Genomic DNA, 21971 nt, shown 5'->3' with positions numbered 1-21971 from the left:
CCTTCTCTTCACCCAAATCAATATTTATCTCTATCTATCTAACAGCATTCCCTCCCCTTCCCTCCCACCCCTGGTAACCAACAAAGAAAATGTCTAAACTAGGAATTTTTTAAGAATAAAAAATATGTAAAGAAATAAAGTTTATATGTTGCATGTTATTAATGCTCAGATTTAAAAAAAAATACAGATTACAGAGAACTCAGTATTGAATCACATTTTATAGTTTTCTAAAGAATTATTAATATAGTGAGTGATCAACATGGTGGCATTGAGAAAGAGGAAGACAGAGAGAGGTACATGGAAGGTGCAGACAACAAAGATGAACCCTTTTGAACATACAATACTGTGTTGTCAGTGAAGGCAAACACGGGTATACGGGTGGATAGATGGGTGAACAGGCTGAACTAGTATGTATGTCAATGTAGCAGGGAGTGTACCCAACCAAGACAAGGGTTGACAAACAATGGTTCTGCAAGTGTATTTGTATGATCTGTAGGAATTCCCAGGTATATAGTGGAGCTGACAAGGGACAAGGTTGTAGTCATCTCTTGGTCATAGCCAGCTACCCAGAGAGAGTGAGTAGTTGAACCTGTGGGCTCGAGACCATAGTCGCAGGGGATATCAAGCTCAATTGGCATAACATACCACACAAAATATTGTTCCACATCCTACTTTGGCAAGTAGCGACTGGGATCTTAAAAGCTTGCAAGCAGCCATCTAGATGCAGTGATGGGTCTCTTCTCATCCAGAGCAAAGAAGAATGAAGAAAACCAAAGATTCATGGAACACAATTAGTCCTAGTGACTGGTACACCACGCGATCCGCAGTCTATACAACTATGAGATCAAAAGAACTAGATGGTGCCCAGTTACCACTGTCAACCACTCGGAGGAGGATTTATGCAGGAGATCCTGGATAGAGAGGGAGAACAATGTGGAACAAAACTCAAAATCATTTGGGGAAAAAAGGGGGGGCAGGTTTGCTGGTCTGATAGAGCCTAGTGGAATCACTGGGACTATGGCCCCTAGCTGCCCTTCAGGTCTGGAACTGAACCCACACATGCGGCTTCCAGCCAAGCAAAAGACAGGCATATGAGTTGAACATTTATCCAAGGTAGATACACTCCTTGGAGAGAACAATCATGGGAGAAAGAAGGGCTGTTTAGGCACAAGGAGACAGCTCAGGAGGCAGGGGTGCATGGAGGGAAGGACACAGGGAAGAGGTAACTATTGGGAGGAAGTGGGAGGGGAGCTGTTGCACTGTGGTAAATTGTAGTCAATGTCATGAGAAAAAGTGTATGTGAACTGCTATATGGAAAGTGGATTTGCTCTGTGAACTTTCATGTGAATCACAATTAAAAAAATATTATTAATATAATTATTCACTTTTTTTTACTTATATCAAGTCTTCTGAGATTATTGAGTGAACAATAGTGATAAGGTATAATTTTGATCATCATTCCAGTTTCTCTAAAGAAATTAAATATTGAAACCAAGGTGGGGGATCTATTTTAGTTATTTTAGAAATGAAGTTGTTTGCTTATAAAGTTGTTGTTGTTGTTATGTGCCGTCGAGTCAAACCCGACTCATAGCGACCCCTCCTTGGGTTTCGAGGCAGTATCACTACGGAAGTAGGATTGCCCAACCTTCCTTCCGAGGAGTGGCTGGTGGGTTTGAACCGCCAGCCGTCTGGTTAGCAGGCAAGTGTCTATAAAGTAAGAAGGAAAAATCATGCAGGCGGTAATATTAATAAAAAGAAAGAATTACATCTTCTGTCCTGCCTTTTGAGTTCTTTGGAGGAGTTTCACTTATTCATTCAACTGTCATTTATTGGCTCACTCATTCTTTTTTTCCATTATTCCTTTAATCTCATTCCTTCAGTCCCTCACTCCTCTCAGTCAATCACTTACTGAAACCTTTTTAATGTGCCAAGACACACAGATAAAAAGTAGTTACTAGTCTTCAGGAGCAGAAACTTTGCACCGTGGAGAGGCAGCCACAAGACTAAAAAAGCAATTATACACAATGAGATTGACTGCCAAAGGAGAAAGACTTCTGGAGAGAAGAAAGGAGATTCAGAGAAAACTTTAGGAAGAAGATGATGTCCAAGCTGTTTTAAAGGAAAAGAATAAAGAGACAATGGCATCTACAAAGGAATGAAAATTCTGGGAACTTCCAGTAGAACATGGCTTGGTAGAGAAAAGGAAAGAAAAAGAGTGGAACGTGATCACTAAGTCTTCAGAGATAAACCAGGTCAGATTACCAGGAGCCTTCGGCATCATAATTCATTGCAAACAGTAAATGTTCAATGATGTTCGCTTTACTGGTATTAATTTCATAATCACCAACAGTACTTAATGCAACTTAAGAGATCTAAGGAAAATATTTGTTTTTAATCCAAGTTTTTTGTTTTTTGGTAAGTACAGTAATTCTCCATTGATCCATGGATGAAGAAAAAATACTTAATACTCCTCCCTAAAACACTGTCATAAATAAAAATATTGTATCAAGTCACAAAACATACATTTCCTAATATCTGTGCAAAGGTATTTCAATCTTGAACTCTAATCATTTATCTGGAACCCTAATGATATGCACACACAGCATAATTCAGAAAGGAAGATGTGCCACACTGGCCTATTTTTCCAAATGCTATTTCTCATTTTTGTTTTTTTATGCTTAACTGGATCTATGTTTAAGAATATAATATAAAAAACCTTCCAAATCTCAAAATGAGGTTTTCTAGATGGAATAACTATGTCTAGCTATAAATCTCATAGGGTACCCCCTAAAGATTCTTACCAACTGAGGCTGGTTGGCTGGCATAGCTATGATCCTCATGAAATGTTCCCTTCAAATCCTCTTGGGACAGTTGTCCTAAAGACTCAGCAGTATCTAAATCAAAGTGGTAAGCTCCCAAATACATTTTCATTAGGAAACTAATTTCCTTAAAATTTTTATTTGTCAACAGCTATAGCATTTAATTAACTTTTAGCTATAAAATTAGCCTTGAACTGCTCTCTTACTTAAGGTTCACTGTCTAAAAACTTTACCTGTACTTTAATTTTATTGAATCCTATCCCCTACCATGCTAATGAGTTAAATGGCAATTTAGATTTTTAAAAGATCTAAAGAAATATTTAAACATATATTTATAATAAAGAAAGAAATATTTAAGGTATTCAAGTATGGCAGCACTAAATCTGATTTTTTTTTTTTCCTACCATAAATTCTGAATAATAATTTTATAAACAAACTGAGTTCCTACTTAAGGAATGAAAATATTTACTAGCACATCTGCATTTCAAAGCTCAGTTCTGAGAACTCTTCTTTATAACTCAACAGATTAAAGTAACATTATTGTAGAGTCGGAATATTTTTTTACATCTCCTTTCTTTAGTAAGAATTACTTCCATGTTTACCTAGATAGTATAGCTTCCTGTTTTATTAGGGCGTTAACAGCAGAGTTTTTACCAATATGAGGAATTGTACTGTCTTTTTTGGAAAGTACAAAATATAGCACGTTTTGCTTTATATCTCTTTTCGAAACTGGGAACTATACAGAGTGAAGTAAAAAGTGGAATCTATTTTCCTTTCCCAACTCTAAGACCTTCTATCTGGGCCAGACTTTGATATTTGCCCCTTGGCTGAGAATCCGCATATCCAACTTCACACTTAGCTGCAGTGAAGTAGCCCTGCAGGCAGGCCGACTTCAACGAACCACTAGTGGTATCATCATTAAAATCCTGCTGAAGGTCACCATGGTAACCGCCTGCTGAGGCTTCACTGCTGCACTCGGCATCTCCTAATCAGCTACCATGTGAAATGCAAATTCAGACAGTCTGAAAATTAGTCAAGAAGAATAGGGGATGAGGATGCAGATATGTGAAATATTCATGCGCTTCATGGAAAAAAGAAGACAGCATGAATGACACAACAAAGAACGGCCCCTGACATTCTTCCTATCATTTTGCATTATTGTTCACACCCTACTGTATTTCCAGGCCTACCGTTCTGAAGTTGGTTTTGTGAAATGCCATATTTATATCCTACCCAAAATAGTAATTAAAAATGGCTAACATAATAGCATTAATATAAAATACAGATAATGCTTCTAAATTATTATCACTGCCTTGTAAGAGTTTATTCTAATTACCTGAATACAAATGCTATTAAACAAAAAAACAGGCATCACTGGTTATCGGAATCAAAACTACCTAGAAGAAAAGGTTCTTAGTGCATTCTAGGACCACAAATGGTTAACATATGGTAGCAATTCTTTAGAAGTATTTATAATTCAAGTTACACTGACTCTGTTTTCCTTATATAAAACTGACTGCCATTTCTTTCACAATAGAAATATTAACAAGACTAACTAATAAATCAACATTATAATTATTTCATACTTTTTATTTGTTCCTTCCCATTTTCCTTGGGCAAAAAAAAGCTGTTGCTCTTGAGAAGGTGAGATGTCCTAACTCAAGACCATGTATGCTCTGGGTAGATCCCTGATGAGCTTTCCAAAAAGACCTATGTGAACACAATTTCACTGACCTGAGAGACAGTGCTTTTTGCATATCTCCTTCTTAAATCATGGTAAAATCATGATGTATTTAGGCTGATACAAAAGATGTTTCATTCAGTGAAAAGCTGGATGTTTGGCAGAGCCAAAGCAACTCATTCCAGTGGGTCACCAAAGCAAGTGAGGATTCAGACTCAGATCTTAAAAAGGTAAAGTCTAACAATTTCAACCCTTCCAACATACTTTTTTAGCATGTCTACGATGATAACCTCAAAATGCTTCCCTAAAGGAATTTGACTGCAGCAGTGAAGTGGTGACAGGACAGGTATGACCAAAGGACAAAGGGTAAAGCAAAAGGGATAAGGCTGGGAAAAAACTTGGCTAAGAGATGTAGGTTTCAATTTTTGGAAAAGATGGTCCAGAGGGAAGTTCTGCCAAAAAAATAAGGAAGTTAAAATTGTTGGCTGGTCTGAGACTGTGAGAATGAGAGTAAGCCCTATTAAGAGGGACCACCAGATGAGCTGATTAACTAGAGCCTGGATCTGAGCATTAATTCTGCCCTTTGCTATGTTCAGTATGCTGTAAAGCCATCTACTATTCTTATCACACCTAGGAAGTGGCCAATTTCACACCACATGCTGTGTTGTGTTCCACTCCACATTGTGAATTGCAGAGTCAACTCTTTAAACAGCCAGTCTCCAAGAGCGCAAAAACAGAATGAAAAGTGCTGCTTTTGCTACCTATAATACCCATTTTTATATTTTGAGAGGAAATAAAATTTCTTAATAAAATGCAAATCACAAAATGAACAACACATGAAGACATGAACTGAAAAATGACTTACTTCCTCTGAATAGTGATCTGAAGGAAGAGGTGGGTAATCACACTGTTCTATCTTCTTACACAGTGAGTATAAATTCATTTTGTCACCGTAGAAAGGACTCTGTAGTGCAGCCATCTGTAAAATGCTCCCAATGAAACTGATATAGTTACATGGTAACTTTAAAGGTGATTTCATCAAGTATATTACACTGGGGTAAAAAGTAATCATAAATACTTAAATAAAGTTATCTGGGCTATTTTATTTTTATTAATATATCTTTCTGAGAATCATTCAGAGAGTTTTAAAGTCTTACTTCAATATGTGGCAATTTTTTTGGGGGGGGCAACATTTAAAATTCCCTGACAGAGAAATGGCTGGCATCCAATTATTTCTTTTATATATATATATATATGCAATGTATAACAATATTAAGGAAAAGAATATACAGTAACTTAAAACTATTTTATAAATACAGTATCATAAGAACAACTAGTGTATCTCATGGCTAACAGATGTGTGACAAGGCATAGCTCAGGCATGTAATAATCAAAATATAGCAAACATGGAACTGAAGTTGAAACTGCATTATAACCTGTAATAATTTAAGGAATCCATTGCATTTTATCTTGCATAATAGTTTCTACAAGGAAACTTTATTCTTAGAAAAAAAGAAATGTCATCTCAATTTAAATATAACTGATGCCCAAAGAGTTCACAATGAATTTGAACTTCTTGTCTTTTAATAATGTGTCAAAAACACCAAATATGTTCAGAAACTCTATGATGAGTCATAGCTGCTACTTCAGGGAATCCAAATGAGATTTCTTAGGCAGCAAGACACGACTCAAACAATGAGCAACTTTAAAAAAGACATTATTGAATTTAAATTTATTTTGAGACAATGTTCTAACTTGACATTTAAACTGCAAGTAAGTACTGTGGTAAGCAGGGTTACAAACTAAAAAATTCAATTTAAAATGTTCACATCCTGTTCAGAACCATCTAAATCTTTGAACCGCAGCAGCAAGAATACAACACGGAGTGCAAGGCTGCCCCAAAGTCAGTCACCCTTTTCTACATGTGCTAATAAGTTTGATTTTGGAAGGACAATGTGTATATTCCCCAGACAGGCAGAGTGTGTGTGAAACACGCTAGTCCATGCTGTGCTACTCAGTGAGCTTCAGTGGGGACAGGACAAGCTGAAAATGGCTCTCATCTGTCTTCTGTGCTCCAGACACAGCTTTAACTCTTTCACAGCCTTAACGTGGCGGAGATGGGTTTGGCAGTCAAACCCAGAAAGTGGTTCCACAAATTGTTACCTAGCCTATGTTTTATAGAAAACCTAATAAGCCTATATAAAACAGCCTTAGGAATAGTTGTTTCACATGAAGAGAAAAAAGTAAAAAACAATCTGAATGTCCCTAAACATATAAATCACTCCACCTGAAAGGAAATTTCTAGAAGAACTACAATAGAAATCATGTTTCTCGGTTAAAATGCTGAGATACTTTCTGATAAAATAGGATCTTAAAAACGTCTTCTTAAAAAATAGTCTGTATACCTAAACTATGTAAAATGTTTGCAAAAACCCTATGTAAATGTACATATATTCATTATCATATGCTAGGAGTTCATTACAGTACTTTCGTCTCAATACTGCAGTGTTAAAAAAAAACCTGAACGTCCCCTAAGGAGTTAAACGGGAATAGTATATTTTCATGCATCTCCTGTTTTGACAGATGAAAAATGTCAACTGTCCTGTTTTTATTTTCAAGCTTTTGCACTATTCATCTGGTTCATTAGTGCATCTCGATGCTGCCCCTGACAGCTGCTCGCCCTCTCCTCCCAGCAGCTGAATTTTTCAGGCTAATTTGATCCTCCACACTGAGACGATCGCTAGAATGATTGACTTGCTCCCTGACCTCCAGGGTCTGACTTTCCTGATTAGTATTCTGGGGGTGTCGGAGGGACGAGAGCCCACTGTCTGTCTTCGGGGCTGGTGGCAGCTCTCTTTTTTTTTGAACTGTAAGCCACCAACCTACAACCCTGTAAGGATGCAATTGCTGCGCTGAACAATAAAGGAAATGTGTAAAACCTACTTTTCCATGTAAAGGTCCGTGTAGCCAAAGCACAGCATCTTGATTTTAATTAGTAAAGTCTACTTTGTTGCATATCAATTAAAACTGTACTGCTAGTTTTTTTTTTTTTAGGTTTGAAGAATATTTGAAAGTCTAATTTTCTGAGTTTAAAATACAATTTCAAAAAAGGCTTCCTATGCCTTCAATTGTTAACAGTAAATTCTTACTGGGATACAGTAGAAAATGTCTAAGTAATGTTACAGCCAGTTTTTTTTTTTTTTTTTTAAAGCTAAATTACTGGATATTTCTATATTAAAACATAACTGAAAGGAGATAGAACATAAAGGTATATTAAATCTTTAGAAAAAGTCTAGCTCTTCCAAATGGCTTAGATGGAGAAATCAAGAAAATGCACTGAATTGAAAACTAATAAATAACAAAATAAATACTTTAACTAAAAATCATCTGTAAAACATACACATGAATGTAGGGGTATCCAAAGAAATTATTTTTATTTTTTAATCATTTTATTTTAAGTATATATGAAATAAGATATTACCTCTCAAAGGCAAATTCAAAATGTGAAGAATTATTTCAATTTTTACAAGGGTGTATGCTGTCCCTAAATGAATTATGGCAACTTCCCCAAAACACTTTGTCCCTTGACAGGACTTTTCATTGTTAAATTTAATCTCATTAGTGAAAACCAATTTGCTGTTTAATTTTAGATGTTTAAAGGAAGAAAAATATTGGTTTTATAATATTAGACTCTAGTCTGAAGGAATCTAACTAAGGCTACCTAAAAAGATATTTAAAAAAAAAAAAATTAAAAATGTACAAAGTAACTAACTTAAACATAACTGTTTAAAATAATCAAATCAGTTCTTTTCAACATTATACCAAATCATAAAAAAATATGAGTAAGCATAAATCTCTTGTGCATATAAAAATACAATCCTAGTTTATTTAATAACATCTAAACATTTTTTTTTCAAATAAAATAATTACTATTTTTAGTAGTAGAAAAAAAAATCTTCTCAGGTTCCTTAAGTTAAGGATAGTTGAATCTGTAACCAGTAAAAGTATAAAAAAAAACATGATACACTTCAAAAAAACATTTCTTGATGCTCTTCTTCCAAATAAAAGTGAGTTCGTTCTAATAGAGAACTTCATCATATACTTCATTTAAGTCAGAAGGACAAGAAACTTTAAATTTAGAGTAAGAAAATAGCTTTACTGTTACATTGGTCTCTATCTAGCCACTTTAGATCTCCTGTGTACACATTTAAAATGATTTCACATAAAAATGATTCCATGTATTATTTTCCTTCATTTTACATTAGTAAAAGAGTACTCAGTTACAGACTATATCTGAATAGCTTTGATTCAAAGTTTGTATTTCTAGAAAAACTACTATTCAATTAAAAATAATTCATAGAAGTCACTAAATTGAGATTTCTCTGATCACATTACCCTATCACATGGATCTAAAATGTGTTTGTAATATGCTTTCCTCTATTCATCCAAATTACTGCATGACAATATTCACTAGAGATCTACCTACACGAGTCCATCTAATCTTTATACATTATCGCAAGTAAAGAGGAGAGTGAATATATCACCTAGGTTTATCAATATACATTGTTACTCATTAAAACTACATAAAGTGATAACCCTAGAAGAGTTTTCTGTTTACATACTATCTTTCAAGTTGAATTACACCTGTGTGAAAATGAAGCAAAATACTGAAAAGGTATTTACTGTGTCTTCATATTGTGAACCTATTCCATTAATCATATCCCTTTTGCACTGCATAGTCATGTATTTTATAGTTATCTAAATGTAAACTTTATAAATAAGATATGCAGAAAAACATTACATTAACATAAAAGGAAACATTTAACAAATAAATTTTCATCAAAAGCATACAACTTAAAAATATATTTGTGATATTGTTGTTGTTATGTGCCATTGAGTCAGACCTGACTCATAGCGACCTCTCCTTGGGTTTCCGAGGCAGTATCACTACGAAAATAGATTGCCCAACCTTCCTTCCGAGGAGTGCTTGGTGGGTTTGAACCACTAGCTTTCTGGTTAGCAGTCAAGTGCCTTAGGCACTATGCTACCAGAGTTCCTTAAAAAAAAAAAAAAAAAATATGTATGTATGTATATATTAGAGGAAGTTGGAAGGAAGATGGGGCAATCTACTTCCGTAGGGATACTGCCTTGGAAACCCAAGGAGGGGTCGCTATGAGTCAGGTCCGACTCGACGGCACATAACAATAACGACGACATTAGAGGAAGTAAATGTGTTAGGAACGTATAGTGACTAAAATTTCACTATAAAAAGTATGTATTAACTCAATGCACTGATTCTTCATAATCAAAAAGTAAATTCTTGAATAGTACCCAGAAAAAAATATATACTACAAGGATACTGGAAATATATTGCACTAAGTAAAAATACATTAATATATGGAATTTATCAACTTTACCTACCTCATATAGTAGACAGCCAAGAGACCAGATGTCAGATTTGAAGTTGTATCCATTTTCATGTATTCTCTCTGGAGACATGTAATAAGGCGTACCCACTGGGGAGGGGAGGAAACAAATACAAAAGGAGTACAAAAACAAAGATGCAGCTATGGTAATTTTTCATCAAAAAATGGTATCAAAATAATTCATTAGGATCAGAAAATTGTTTTTAAGATATTTAAAACTTTTGATTTCCTCTGTACTCCCCTATCCTTATGGAATTAAACAACACATTAACACTTACATTACAAAAGGGTGTAGTGGGTTAAACTTTCTTTTTGATCATTCCAGAAAATAGAGTTGGGGAAAAATAAAGAAAGGAAGAAATTCTAACATGAAGGCCTACTCAAGTGATTGATAGATACTATCTTTATTATTATTATGGCTTACATATTCCAAATAATTAAATAATTTAATGTACTAAAATAAATATTAATATATCATAATTTAGTAGAGCACGTATCAATAAATCTGACTTATTAACTTGCACAGAATACCTTACAACATATTATTGGCTGTTAAGATTAGGTTGCAACTGTTAACCTTCTGTGCCTTAGTGTATCCCACTTTAGAAAGAATATAACAAATTTTTGTGCATTATAGGGCTAGATAATAACATACCTGAAAGGTCACTGACATCTCTGGAAAAACGTCTTGAGTTACTGCTACTACTGAGATGTTGGTAGGGGTAAGATATTCTAGATCATTTTTTATTTTGTTTTCATATTTAGACATGCTAACATTTTTTCTCTTTGAAAAATGACTTCTCTAGAAAAACCTAGTATTTACTAAGCACTTTCAGATTAACAAAGGAATATACATTATAGTTGGAAGAGTAAAAACATTTAAGTGACTTTCAAAGTGAGTATCTTATATTTCAAACTTAGATGGCTACTGCTTCACCATCATTAGCCTAAGGCTCACTGCCAATACGAAATCAAAGTTGGAGAACAATACTTAGGAACTTTACTTCCTTGAGGCAAGAGCAACCAAAATACACACTGCCGCTCACAGAGAAAAGGCATTTTTCTTTTGCTATTATTTTTCAAGAACTCCCAAGGTATTTACTGTAAATCTTAATGAGATTGTAATTGACAACAATGAAAAGGCATCTTTACTTAGATGCAACACGAAGAGTCACACCAACACTAAAAGCAAAGGCAGGAGTCAGTTTTCCAAAAGAATGAAGTCACAACCTAATAGTTGTGTATGGAAGTCAAACTGTTTGTACTAACAGTGAAAACACCATCAACCACATGTCCAAGAAATCTGATCTATCAGAAACCATTTTTACTAATAATAGATAGTCCTAGTCAGAATGGATGAAGGGAAGTATTTAAGAACATGAGGAAGTGAAAAAAGAGTATGCAAACACAAAAATAAAAGAAAATTAAATAAAGTATTTAAATATGAAAATGAGGAAACTTTCAGAAATAAATTATTTAACAGTATTTCCTTTGAAGTCAGAGAGGTAAATTTCAATTTCTACCAGAAAAGCAAAGAAACCTTTAGAAATAACAAGGTTTAAAGAATTTGTATTGTGGCTGGGTAAGATAAATACAAGTAAAAGCTATCTCCCTTCGGGAGTTCTAACCACTTGCATTTATAGCTTGCATACATGGCACTGATTATTGGAAATATTTGTACACTGTCTCCACTTCAGGAAGGATGGCAGGCATGGCTGGAATAGTAAACGGGGCTCCGCACAGGCTCCTGGTTTCAGGACATAAAGCAAGTGACTGGCAGTGAGGAATCCACAGGGGGCAGCTGAAAACACTGAGGCTTGAAGGTTCAGAGTTTACCAAAAGCAAAGGTAATTTTAACCAGTAGCTCTGGGAAACCTGCTGATACATTAGAGGTTTGATACGAGTGTGAAAGATTGATGATAGGGGAAAAGAAGAACAAATGCTAGCATTTTACAGAGATTAGCCCCAGCTCAACACCTTAACTGCAACACACATGGAACTAACTCACCAACGACCCCGAGTGAAGGAAGCAGAATAAGAGAACGATTAGAATTGCACTAAGATAAACTTAAAATGTAAAAGGAAAAGAAAATGTACAAAAGAGCCTGTTCTTGTAAGCTACTGGAGGTCATTACAAAAAGTGACAGTCAGTTAACTCTTCTACTCTAAACTTAGAAACTGGTTCTTCCTCCTAAGCAACAAATTTCTTTATGCTACATATGCATATATTATTTTAATATTTAAATGGCACATATATCTTGCATATATTTACATTAAAACATAAATCTAAGGATGTTACTTACCTCTTTGATCGACATATTTAAACAATAACAGAAGTAAGTCTGTATTCTGCATTAGAATTAGTAACTGAATAAAACCACAATTAACTTCTTAGCACAGGCATAAATGGAAGGTTCTACTGCCTCCCTCTAACAGGCTCCCTGAAGTGCACCTCCCTTCTGGACAAGGGCTCTTCTGCTGACTGACATTGAGCAGAGGCTCGGCACCATCACATCAACTGAGTCATCCTCACGTCTCTCTACCTAGGAGGAAGGCCTGAAAGTTTAATGTCCCAGAAAATATGAGATACCTGTAAGTGTAGTGATAGTGATATGTTTTCTGTATTTCAAAATTAATAGATATGTATTTTATATTTCCTTAAAACTTAAAAAAAAAAAAAAAAAATCCATGACAGCTGTGTCTATTATTTCCGCTGCCTCAGGAATGTTGTGACTTAACAGCTGTATAAGAAAAGGGAGAGTTGGAGTGATATGATTAGACATTACAATGATCATGCAAATTACTATGTACTGAGTAGTGTGAAGAGAGTAGGATGGAGAATTTCACTAATCTTTTGAGAGTTTATAGTTGTAGGTAATACTGAGAAACGTTCTGCAACACATACTTAGGTCCTTTGTAACCTCCTGATAAGAGTAAGAATTTCACTAATCTTTTGAGTGTTTATAATTGTAGGTAATACTGAGAAACGTTTTGCAACACATACTTAATGTCCTTTGTAACCTCCTGATAAGAGTAAAAGTAGAGTAGAAAATTGCTAACATTATAAAGAGCAAGGATAGGTGGATATTAGAGGAAAATTCCAAACAAATGAAAATGCTGTTTGCCTTTTCTTTGATCCACATCAATATTACATCGAAATATACTAATGGAGTCATTCAAATATGAATAACATTTTCATTACCTTAATTGACTTATTCTAGCTATATGAGAAAAGTTTTACATGGTAGTGTTCTATAAGCAATAAATACATTCTAATATTTATCCTGAATAAAAGGAAGACTATTTTTGAAAGTTATATATGTTCTAGTGAGCTCTGGTGGCGCAGTGCTTAAGGCATTTGACTGCTACCCAGAAGGCTGGCGGTTCAAACCCACCAGCCACTCCTCAGAAGGAAGACTTGGCAATCTACTTCCATAGAGATAGCACCTCAGAAACCCAAGGAGGGGTTGGTATGAGTCAGATTCCACTTGATGGCAGTGAGTTTGGGTTTTTTGTTTTGTTTTGTTTTTTGGTTTTATATATGTTCTCATAGAGCCCATAAATCCTGCTACCATGGAAGACATGACCAATTAATAATGTTCATTTCAACAGAACAGGCTATATACAGCACTTTTTAACAGTTCAGCTAAAATTTTAGTACTACAATGTCTTCAAAAACTTGAATGAGAAAACAAATAATACAACTATGATGCATCTTTTCATATGGTTAGTTTTTGGTTGCTATTGGTTTGGTTTTTAGACCAGGGAGGTAGCACAAAACCAGCCAAGTGTCAGGAAATCCGTTTCACATCTCACTAACTGGCTGGGATACTTAACTTCTCTTTTTATTCACTTTCCTTATCTGTAACATGAAGTGATGTGGAGGATGAGATGGTCTCTGAGATCCCCTTTGCTCTGAAATTCAATGGCACTCATGAATAAGTCTATAAATATCCATATGGTAAGTGAAATGGCAAAAATGAACACATATGTTTGCTTTTTAAACTGTCATCCAGGAAAACTGAAAGAATTTAATGTCAGACAGTACAAACAAGCATATTCAGGTCAGCAACGACGCTTTCTCTGATAATTAGATCAAACTACAGAAAAGAAAGCTAAGTTTTGAACATTCCTTGTTGGGAAAATTAAAAAGAGACAAGTTATTTACACTTCAGTTTGATTAAAAACAACCATAACAATTTCTGGGAATAGAAACTAATTTTCATTCTTTCCTTCATACTCATAAATTAGCCCAGAAATTATGTTGGCAGACTTAATAGACAGAGACCAAATTCTTTCTCTGTAAGGGATATAATCTGAGCCTAACACAAAATGGCTAAGTGGTTGATCAAGGCTTCTGCAAAAAACATTTATAAAATAAAATTTGTCATCTTTTAAGCGTGAAGAATAATTTTAGAGTTTTACTAATGCTGAGGCAAACAATGCAACTAATTTTACGTTATTGTTATTCTGTTCCAGGTACTCTGTTAAATGCATATCATACATTATCTTGCTAAACTTTAATAAATGTTTATCATCAGGCCTTTGCCCTATGGCAAAGGGTCCCTGGTGGAGCAGTGGTTAAGCACTTGGCTGCCAACCAAAAGGTAGGCAGTTCAAACCCACCAGCTGTTTCATGGAAGAAAGATGTAGTGGTCTGCTTTCATAAAAATGATAGCCTTGGAAACCCTATGGGGCATTTCTAAAGGCTTGTTGTTAGCCAGAATTGACTCAATGGTAACTGGTTACCATAAGCCAGGGACCGTACTAGGTAACCTGGGGACCCACAGGAATAAACTGGACAAAGTGCTTGATCTCATGGGTCTAGTGAAACAGAGATTATTATGCAGTAGCCTAATGAGATGCTACTACTATTACCGTTTTAGAGAGAAGGTACAGATAGGTTAAATAATTTGTCAAAGTTAGTAAGGTAGACCTGGAATTTCAAACCTAGGTTGTATCTCCATCCTTACTTTTAAACAGTTATTTCCTCAAAACTGACCACTATGAAACATGACTTAAAATATATTGTCTACATTTTCCAAATTAATAATAGAAAATATCTTTAGAAAGTCATAGCATATGCATATGAGAAGCATATGCATATAAGGTTCAATGGACAACCTGTGAACATTATGCTACTCTGTAGCTACTCTGATTGTTAAATAGACTTGTTATGGTAGCTGAGAGGTAATATGTGCAAAGTTTAAAATTAGATAATTTCATCTTCCCAGACTAATTACTTAAGTCAAGAAAGGGTTAAAAGTCAAAAATAAATCAGTGAAAGCATCCTATACTACTGACTGAACATATGCTTTGTTTATGGCTCCAAACCACCTTGAACTATGAAGGGGTACAAGTCAAAGGGTGAACCATCGAGAGGCACTAGGGAGATGTGGGGGAAAAACAAGTGTGTGACCCTGTGGCACCTGGCATGAAAAATGAAACTATTTTAATGCTTGCTTCAAGACCACTAATTTTCCAACTTGAAATCAGAAGATATAGCACATTTGGAAATAGTGTGGGGACCATGAATTGTATGCTCAAGAGACTCCAGTGTGAAAATTTTGCTCTCTAGTTTGAACAATGGCCATGCATTTACTCTGCTGGCAATAACACAAAATGAGAGAATTATTTGTATCACTGTGAAATGTAAAGGAGAATTCAAGCAATCTTTGATGACAAAAACAAAGACAACAACAGAATTTCCCCCCAAGGGGTTTCAGAGAGTTCTAGTTAGCTTTTTTCAAATTATTATTATTATCGTCTATTTTTGGGATGTACAACATGCACCGCAGCAACTAAATTAACACATGTGCATGCTAAATGGAAAAAATCTCCATCTTTCCTCTTCTAGGGGACATTATAAAAACAAGTGAAGTCCTATACTAAAATATTATTATTTATCTAACTCTTCTCATTTGCTTTTCTCCCTTCACTAGAACAATTGATCACACAGAAACAACCAACCGATTGTATATATTAATTAATGGCTGTTTTGGTGAAAACAGACTTTCTTGAATAGTAGATATCTTCCCCAATTACTTACCTAGGCGTTTGGATTATATAAGGAGCTCTGGTGGCACAATGCCTAAGGCATTTGACTGCTAACCAGAAGGTTGGTGGTTCAAACCCAGCAGCAGCTCCATGGAAGGAAGATGAGGCAATCTACTTCTGTAAAGATTTACCAGCTTGAAAACCAATAGGGGTCTCTATGAGTCAGAATCAATTTGATGGCAGTGGGCTTATTTATTTATTGATTGATTAATTGATTGATTGGTTTTTGGAGTACATAATGTGCTTAGATTTTGTAATAAATTAATTTTTCTAAATAAGTTTTGTTAAAATTACTTTTTATCTCTTCCTATACGCCAGTACCTGAAGGAGTAAGCTGTTTAGAAGCTTGATTGGTAGTAAAGAAAGAAGCCTCTTGAGGATTAAATAACTTCTGCAAATAATTTAAATATGGAACCGCAAATAAACTAATATTAAGGACAGGACTTGTTTACAAAATTTATATTAAGTCAAGGTATTTTCTTTCTTGAAAAGTAAATGGAAATCACAATCCAATAATAAAAATAATGATAAAAATCTATAATAAAAATGCAAAAATTTAATGGCAAAAAAACTGTTTGAAAAAAACAACTCAACTCACTGCCATCAAGTTGATTCTAACTCATAGTGATGCTGTAGAAAAGAACAGAACTGCCCCATGGGGTTTCCAAGGCTGTAAATCTTTATGGAAGCAGACTGCCTCATTTTTCTCCATGGAGTGGCTGAAGGGTGTGAACTTCCAACCTTCTGGTTAGCAGCCAAATACTCTAACCGCCATGCCACCAAAGTTTCTTGTTTCAAAAAAGAGAGTGCTTAATTTCTGTAAACTTCCATTAACATCTATAACTTTAAAAGAGTTCACCACATTAACCTTTAAAGAAGGATATATGACTCTTCATCAAGTCTTTAAGAATAATGTAGAAGTAGGATCTTAGCCCCCAAGTTCTCTGCCCACCGATCTTACATTTGTGTATGCCCTGTTGCATGGCAAAATGGACTTTGCAGATTTAATTTAAGGTCATGAAACTTAAAATAAGGAGATTATCCCACATTATCTTAGTGACCCTAATGTAATTACATGGACCCTTGATACTGGAAGAAGATGGCTGAAGAGTGCATGAGGGAGATGTGACACAAGAGCAGGAGAGATCCAGAGCTGAAAGGGAATCTATCTGCTATGGCTGGCATTGCAGATGAAGGAAGAGTGCCAGGAGCCAAGGAATGCAGATAGCCCCTAGAAGCTAGGAAGAGCCCTCAGCTGACAACAGGCAAAAAAATAGTGACTTCAGTTCTAAAACAGCAAAGAACTAAATTCTGCCAACAAGCTAAACAAGCAGAAAATGGATTTTCTCCTGAAGTTTCCAGAAAGGAAGGCCATCCAACAGATACATCGATTTTAGCCCAGTGAGAGTCATGTTAGACTTCTGACCTACAAAAATGTAAAATGATACATCTGTGCAGTTTTAAGCCACTACAATTTTTTGGCAATTTATGAGGGCAGCAACAGAAAACACAAATGTGTTAATAATTCATGCATTGGAAGGGAGTACAGAGCATTAAATTCAATGTCTGAGGCCCTACTACATACAAAGATTTACAAGCAGCATTAAGGAAGTAAAGAAAAAAAAAGTACATGGACTAAAAAATGAACTCTATGAGCTCATTAGATTGTTTTAGGATGATGTATATGTTTATGTTTTGAGGGAGGGGAGGGGAGTGGGAGAATCCAATACATTACCATAAGAATTGTATGGTAAATAATGCAACATAGTAAAGGCTAAAATGTGACCTTTTGTAATTTAAATGAGCTTTGGCTTGGTCACTAACTGATAATACCCTAAACTGGGTAATCACACCTTTCTCAAGAAGTTATTGACTTAGAGATGCAAGACAGAAAATAGCTAATATACTACAGGGTACTTAGTCTATAGGTGGTGCTTGAAGCTTGGTAAATAATAATTTTTATTATAAGTCGGCTTTGAAGTGACCAAAATAAGGTTCCTGTCAACAAGCAAGTCTAGCAGAGGTAACTGCAGAATTATTGGTCCAGAGAAAAGTAATAAGGGAGTCATAATCTAGTGAACCCATGAATCATTCTAGATTTAAGAATAAATGAGAATTTCCAAATTTGTTGTTGTTGTTGTTGTTATTTGCCATCGAGTTGGCCCGACTCCTAGCGACCCCTCCTTGGGTTTCTGAGGCAGTTATCACTACGGAAGTAGGATTGCCCAACCTTCCTTCCGAGGACTCCTGGTTAGCAGTCAAGTGCCTTAGGCACTATGCGCTACCAGAGATGGAAATTCCCTAAGGGTACATACAACTCATTCTTCATTAACCATTACCCTCTACTTCCATTAAACTTTTTCATAACACATGGTATGTGTAAGTACCACTTACATTTTCTACCTCTGGGGTTTCTTAGGAGGCATTTTTCTCACTTATAGCACATGTTGGTGTCAGGGTAGGAATTTGAAAAACCGTATGAAACAGAAGGAAGTTTTTCAGCAACATATTGCTGTATTGAGGGTTTGCTGTATGAGGTTGTACATCCTGGAGGAGTGATTGCATAAAACTATTGTCTCTTTGGACTTCGCTATAGCGAGATAAGGCTTGTAAGTATACTCAGTGTATTCTGTGTGTTACTGGGAAGGTGTGGTGTTCAGGGTCAGGTAATACTAAAGTAAATATTTTTTCCATGCCTCACCCCTACCTACCCTATCACCAAAGTCTATTGGGATACATGTGTCCCACATAATATTTATCAGAATCCATCCTATCTAACAAAAATTTACAAACAATGATTCAGCATTCATTCCATTAGTGAAAAAAACATTATGTTTACAAAATACTATAACAAAAAATAATTTGGTAATGAAAGGAAAGAGTTAAGAGAGCCAATTACCCTCTAGTTAATAGCTACAAATATATCACAAATTAAACAAGTTAAAAACAAACAAACAATTTTCCTTTATCACAAGGTCATGGACAATGCTCATATTCAGTATCTCTGGTTCTCTTCTTCTTCCTGGGCACATGACAGAATTATACTCCCTGACACCCTGAGACAGCCATTCCCATGAAACTGGTTTTGACCAATGAAACATGAGAAATAATTTGTGTCACATCCAAGCAGAAGGATTTAATTATTAAAGTGAGTGGCTTCTGTGCTCTCTTTCCTTCATAAGACCACAAAAATCTATGTTGATAGTATATAATGATGTTGTTTCATCTTCATGACAAAAGATTGAAGTTGCCTTAAATATCTGTCACCACACAAAGGGAGGGCAGTAACCCTAGAGAGTTGTTCAGGTTCACAGCTGACTCTGGGTGACAAGAGAAACAATAGTCTTCTGTGCAAGACAACTGAGATTTTGTTGTTGTTTGCTACTGCAGCATAATCTAACCTATACTTACTGATAAACCAAAAAAACCAAACTCACTCCCATCTAGTCGATTCTGACTCATAGCGACCACCCCCCACTGGGTTTCTGAGGCTTTATAAATCTTTATGGAAGTAGTTTGCCTCATCTTCCCTCTGCCAAGTGACTGTGGGTTTGAATTGCTGACCTTCTGGTTACCAACCAAATGCCTTATCCAATATGCCACTAGAGCTCCTTATATTTACTGATATATGAGATTAAATATATTTTTTTAATGTGTGACCTGTCTCTAAGCCCCATCGATTTAACCAATATTTATGGAACTCTATTATGTGAAACGTCCTCTTCTGGGTATCTGGGATATATCAGAGAACCAAAACCACAAAGACACTGTCCATGTGAAGTTTGAACTTTAGCTGCAGGAGATAGACAAGAAATAGTAAGCCTAATAAATAAATTACATGGTATATTAGAAGACAGTAAGTTCTAAGGAAAAAAAGGAAACGTAAAACAGAGTATTAGAAATTCTAGGTATAGCGCTGCATATTAAACAGAATGATCTCAGTTTCCTAACCTATGATGCCCAGTCTACCCACTATACAACATTGAGAAACTAAGGAGAAAAGCTGCTTTAAAACTGTTTATAAATTATAAAATGCTATACACATAACCATAGCTACTGTTGTTGATATTTACTAGTCATTAGTGTAGTAAATAATAGTTTGATATGATTTGACTAAAAATCATATTACGTATTTAGAATATATAAAAATTATTCTGTGTATTTTGCTGTATTTTTAAGTTTTCAAAAGATGAAGATACTTGACCCCTAAGCAAGCTGTCTTTGGGTCAGAATATTTATATTTGTTGAACAGATACTTTAGAGTTAAACAATACAAATGCAACAAAAGTAAATTCCACCCCTTATGGAACAAGAGAAATCATACCCTGACTGCTGTATTCCCATTTCTCATTTTTGTAAAGTTTTTGTTTTTCAAGTTAGAAGAACCACTTAGAACTATCAGCCAAAGCTGTTGAAAGACAGAATGGTCATGAACAAAGAATTCACTATCCTAAAGGCCTGTTTCTTGTTCACTCCTGAATCTTGAAGCAGCAACAGCAGTCAAGCCCAGGAAAGAAAGCAAACTATGTTTTCTGTATGTAGGCTCCTAAGCAAAGTAACAATGCAAAAGAAGGTAATTTCAGGGTGGAATAAATAAATAAATAGGGAAACAGTAATGGAGTCAGAGAAAACACCACAAGTTTCTGATACAGTGAAAAAATAAAATAAAATGTCATGTGGGGGAGTAAACCCAAACTAGAAGGCCACAGAACTACTTACTATATCACTTCATGCAAGCTCAACCACCTCTCTGAGCCTCAGGGTCCTCCACTCTAACTGAAAGCTCAGCAGTTCAAACCCACCAGCCTCTCCAAAGAAGAAAGACAGTGCTGGCAATGTGTTCCCATAAACAATACAGCCTCGGGAACTCTATGGCACAGCTCTACTCTAACACATATAACATACTATGAATTCGAATCCACTCGATTGCCTACAACAACATAACTCACCTGGAAGGATCTTAGGGAGGTGGATGATTTGCAAACTTTAAAACACTACCATGTTTGTTCTTAATCAGCTCCAGAAATCAGGCAGCACTGCTAACAACTAAAATACACCCCTGCCTAAATGAAATGACCAGATAGCAAACCAGGAGAGTGTTTGAAAATACTTAGAAAAATGGGAATCTGCCTTGAAAAGCATAAAAGCAGTCTAGATCTAGACAAGTGTTTTTAAAATTGCGTATCATGATCCATTAATGAGTTTGAAATCAATTTTGAGGGTTGCAACCACCATTATTTTTACTGAAATAAAAGAAAATAGAACAGACTGGTTATATGTGCTTTTATGTTCCATACAGTCACAATGTTATGAGTCGCTGTCAAAAAATTTGAAAGCCATGATCTAGGCCATCAGGAAGGTTGATTCAAGGGAGAGATGTGCCTTTCACTGCAAGTTTTCATTTTACACACATGCACCAATTTTTTTTTTTTTTTTTGCATATAATGCACCCATGTAAATAATAAGCATAGAAAACTAATGTGAAGGGGTTGTGCTATTTGCGAAAACTGGTATAACACGGACATTATTTTCATAAAAATACAGTATGCATACATATTATATATATAAAACAAATTTTCTAACATCCTCATTTGTAAGGTTGATACAGAATATGAAAGGAAACAAAGCAAAAAATAGGGATATGTATAATAGTATCTGTCCAAATCAATTATAAAAGTATCAAATGAAGATGTTATTTACCTTAAGTTTATGTACATACCAAAAGGGGAAAAAATAAACAAAGAACTATATAGATCAAAGATCACAGAAAAACCTTCTGTTCTATGGGCTAAAGAGCTCAAATGTGGTATGATCTGTTCAGTTCTGGGTAGCATATACTAAGATGCACTTTGAAAGCAAAAGATGAGGACTACAAGGATACAGAAGAATCTCAAAACAGCAGACAATAACTGGGCATGCTTAGCCCCAAAAAAGACTAAAGAAAAGTTCATGAATGTTGTCTTCAAATCATATCACTTCTCTCTTCTC

General features: G+C 35.3%; 1 protein-coding gene across 1 annotated transcript in view; it reads right to left on the bottom strand.

The window, feature by feature from the left end:
* NEK7 (NIMA related kinase 7) overlaps nt 1-21971 on the bottom strand; it is a 124001-nt gene that overhangs the window by 19889 nt on the left and 82141 nt on the right. Inside the window, exons 7-8 of the mRNA XM_007941090.2 lie at nt 9922-10016; nt 5366-5479 (exon numbers count right to left, since the gene is read on the bottom strand). Of these exons, the coding sequence (XP_007939281.1) occupies nt 5366-5479; nt 9922-10016 (209 nt within the window). The remainder of the gene's footprint in view (nt 1-5365; nt 5480-9921; nt 10017-21971) is intronic.

Source organism: Orycteropus afer, unplaced genomic scaffold (genome assembly GCF_000298275.1).
Source record: "Orycteropus afer afer isolate SDZICR_OR568_19922 unplaced genomic scaffold, OryAfe1.0 scaffold00075, whole genome shotgun sequence".
NCBI lineage: Eukaryota > Metazoa > Chordata > Mammalia > Tubulidentata > Orycteropodidae > Orycteropus > Orycteropus afer.
Note: the sequence above shows the minus strand (reverse complement) of the source record. Positions and strands in the feature narration are given on the sequence as shown.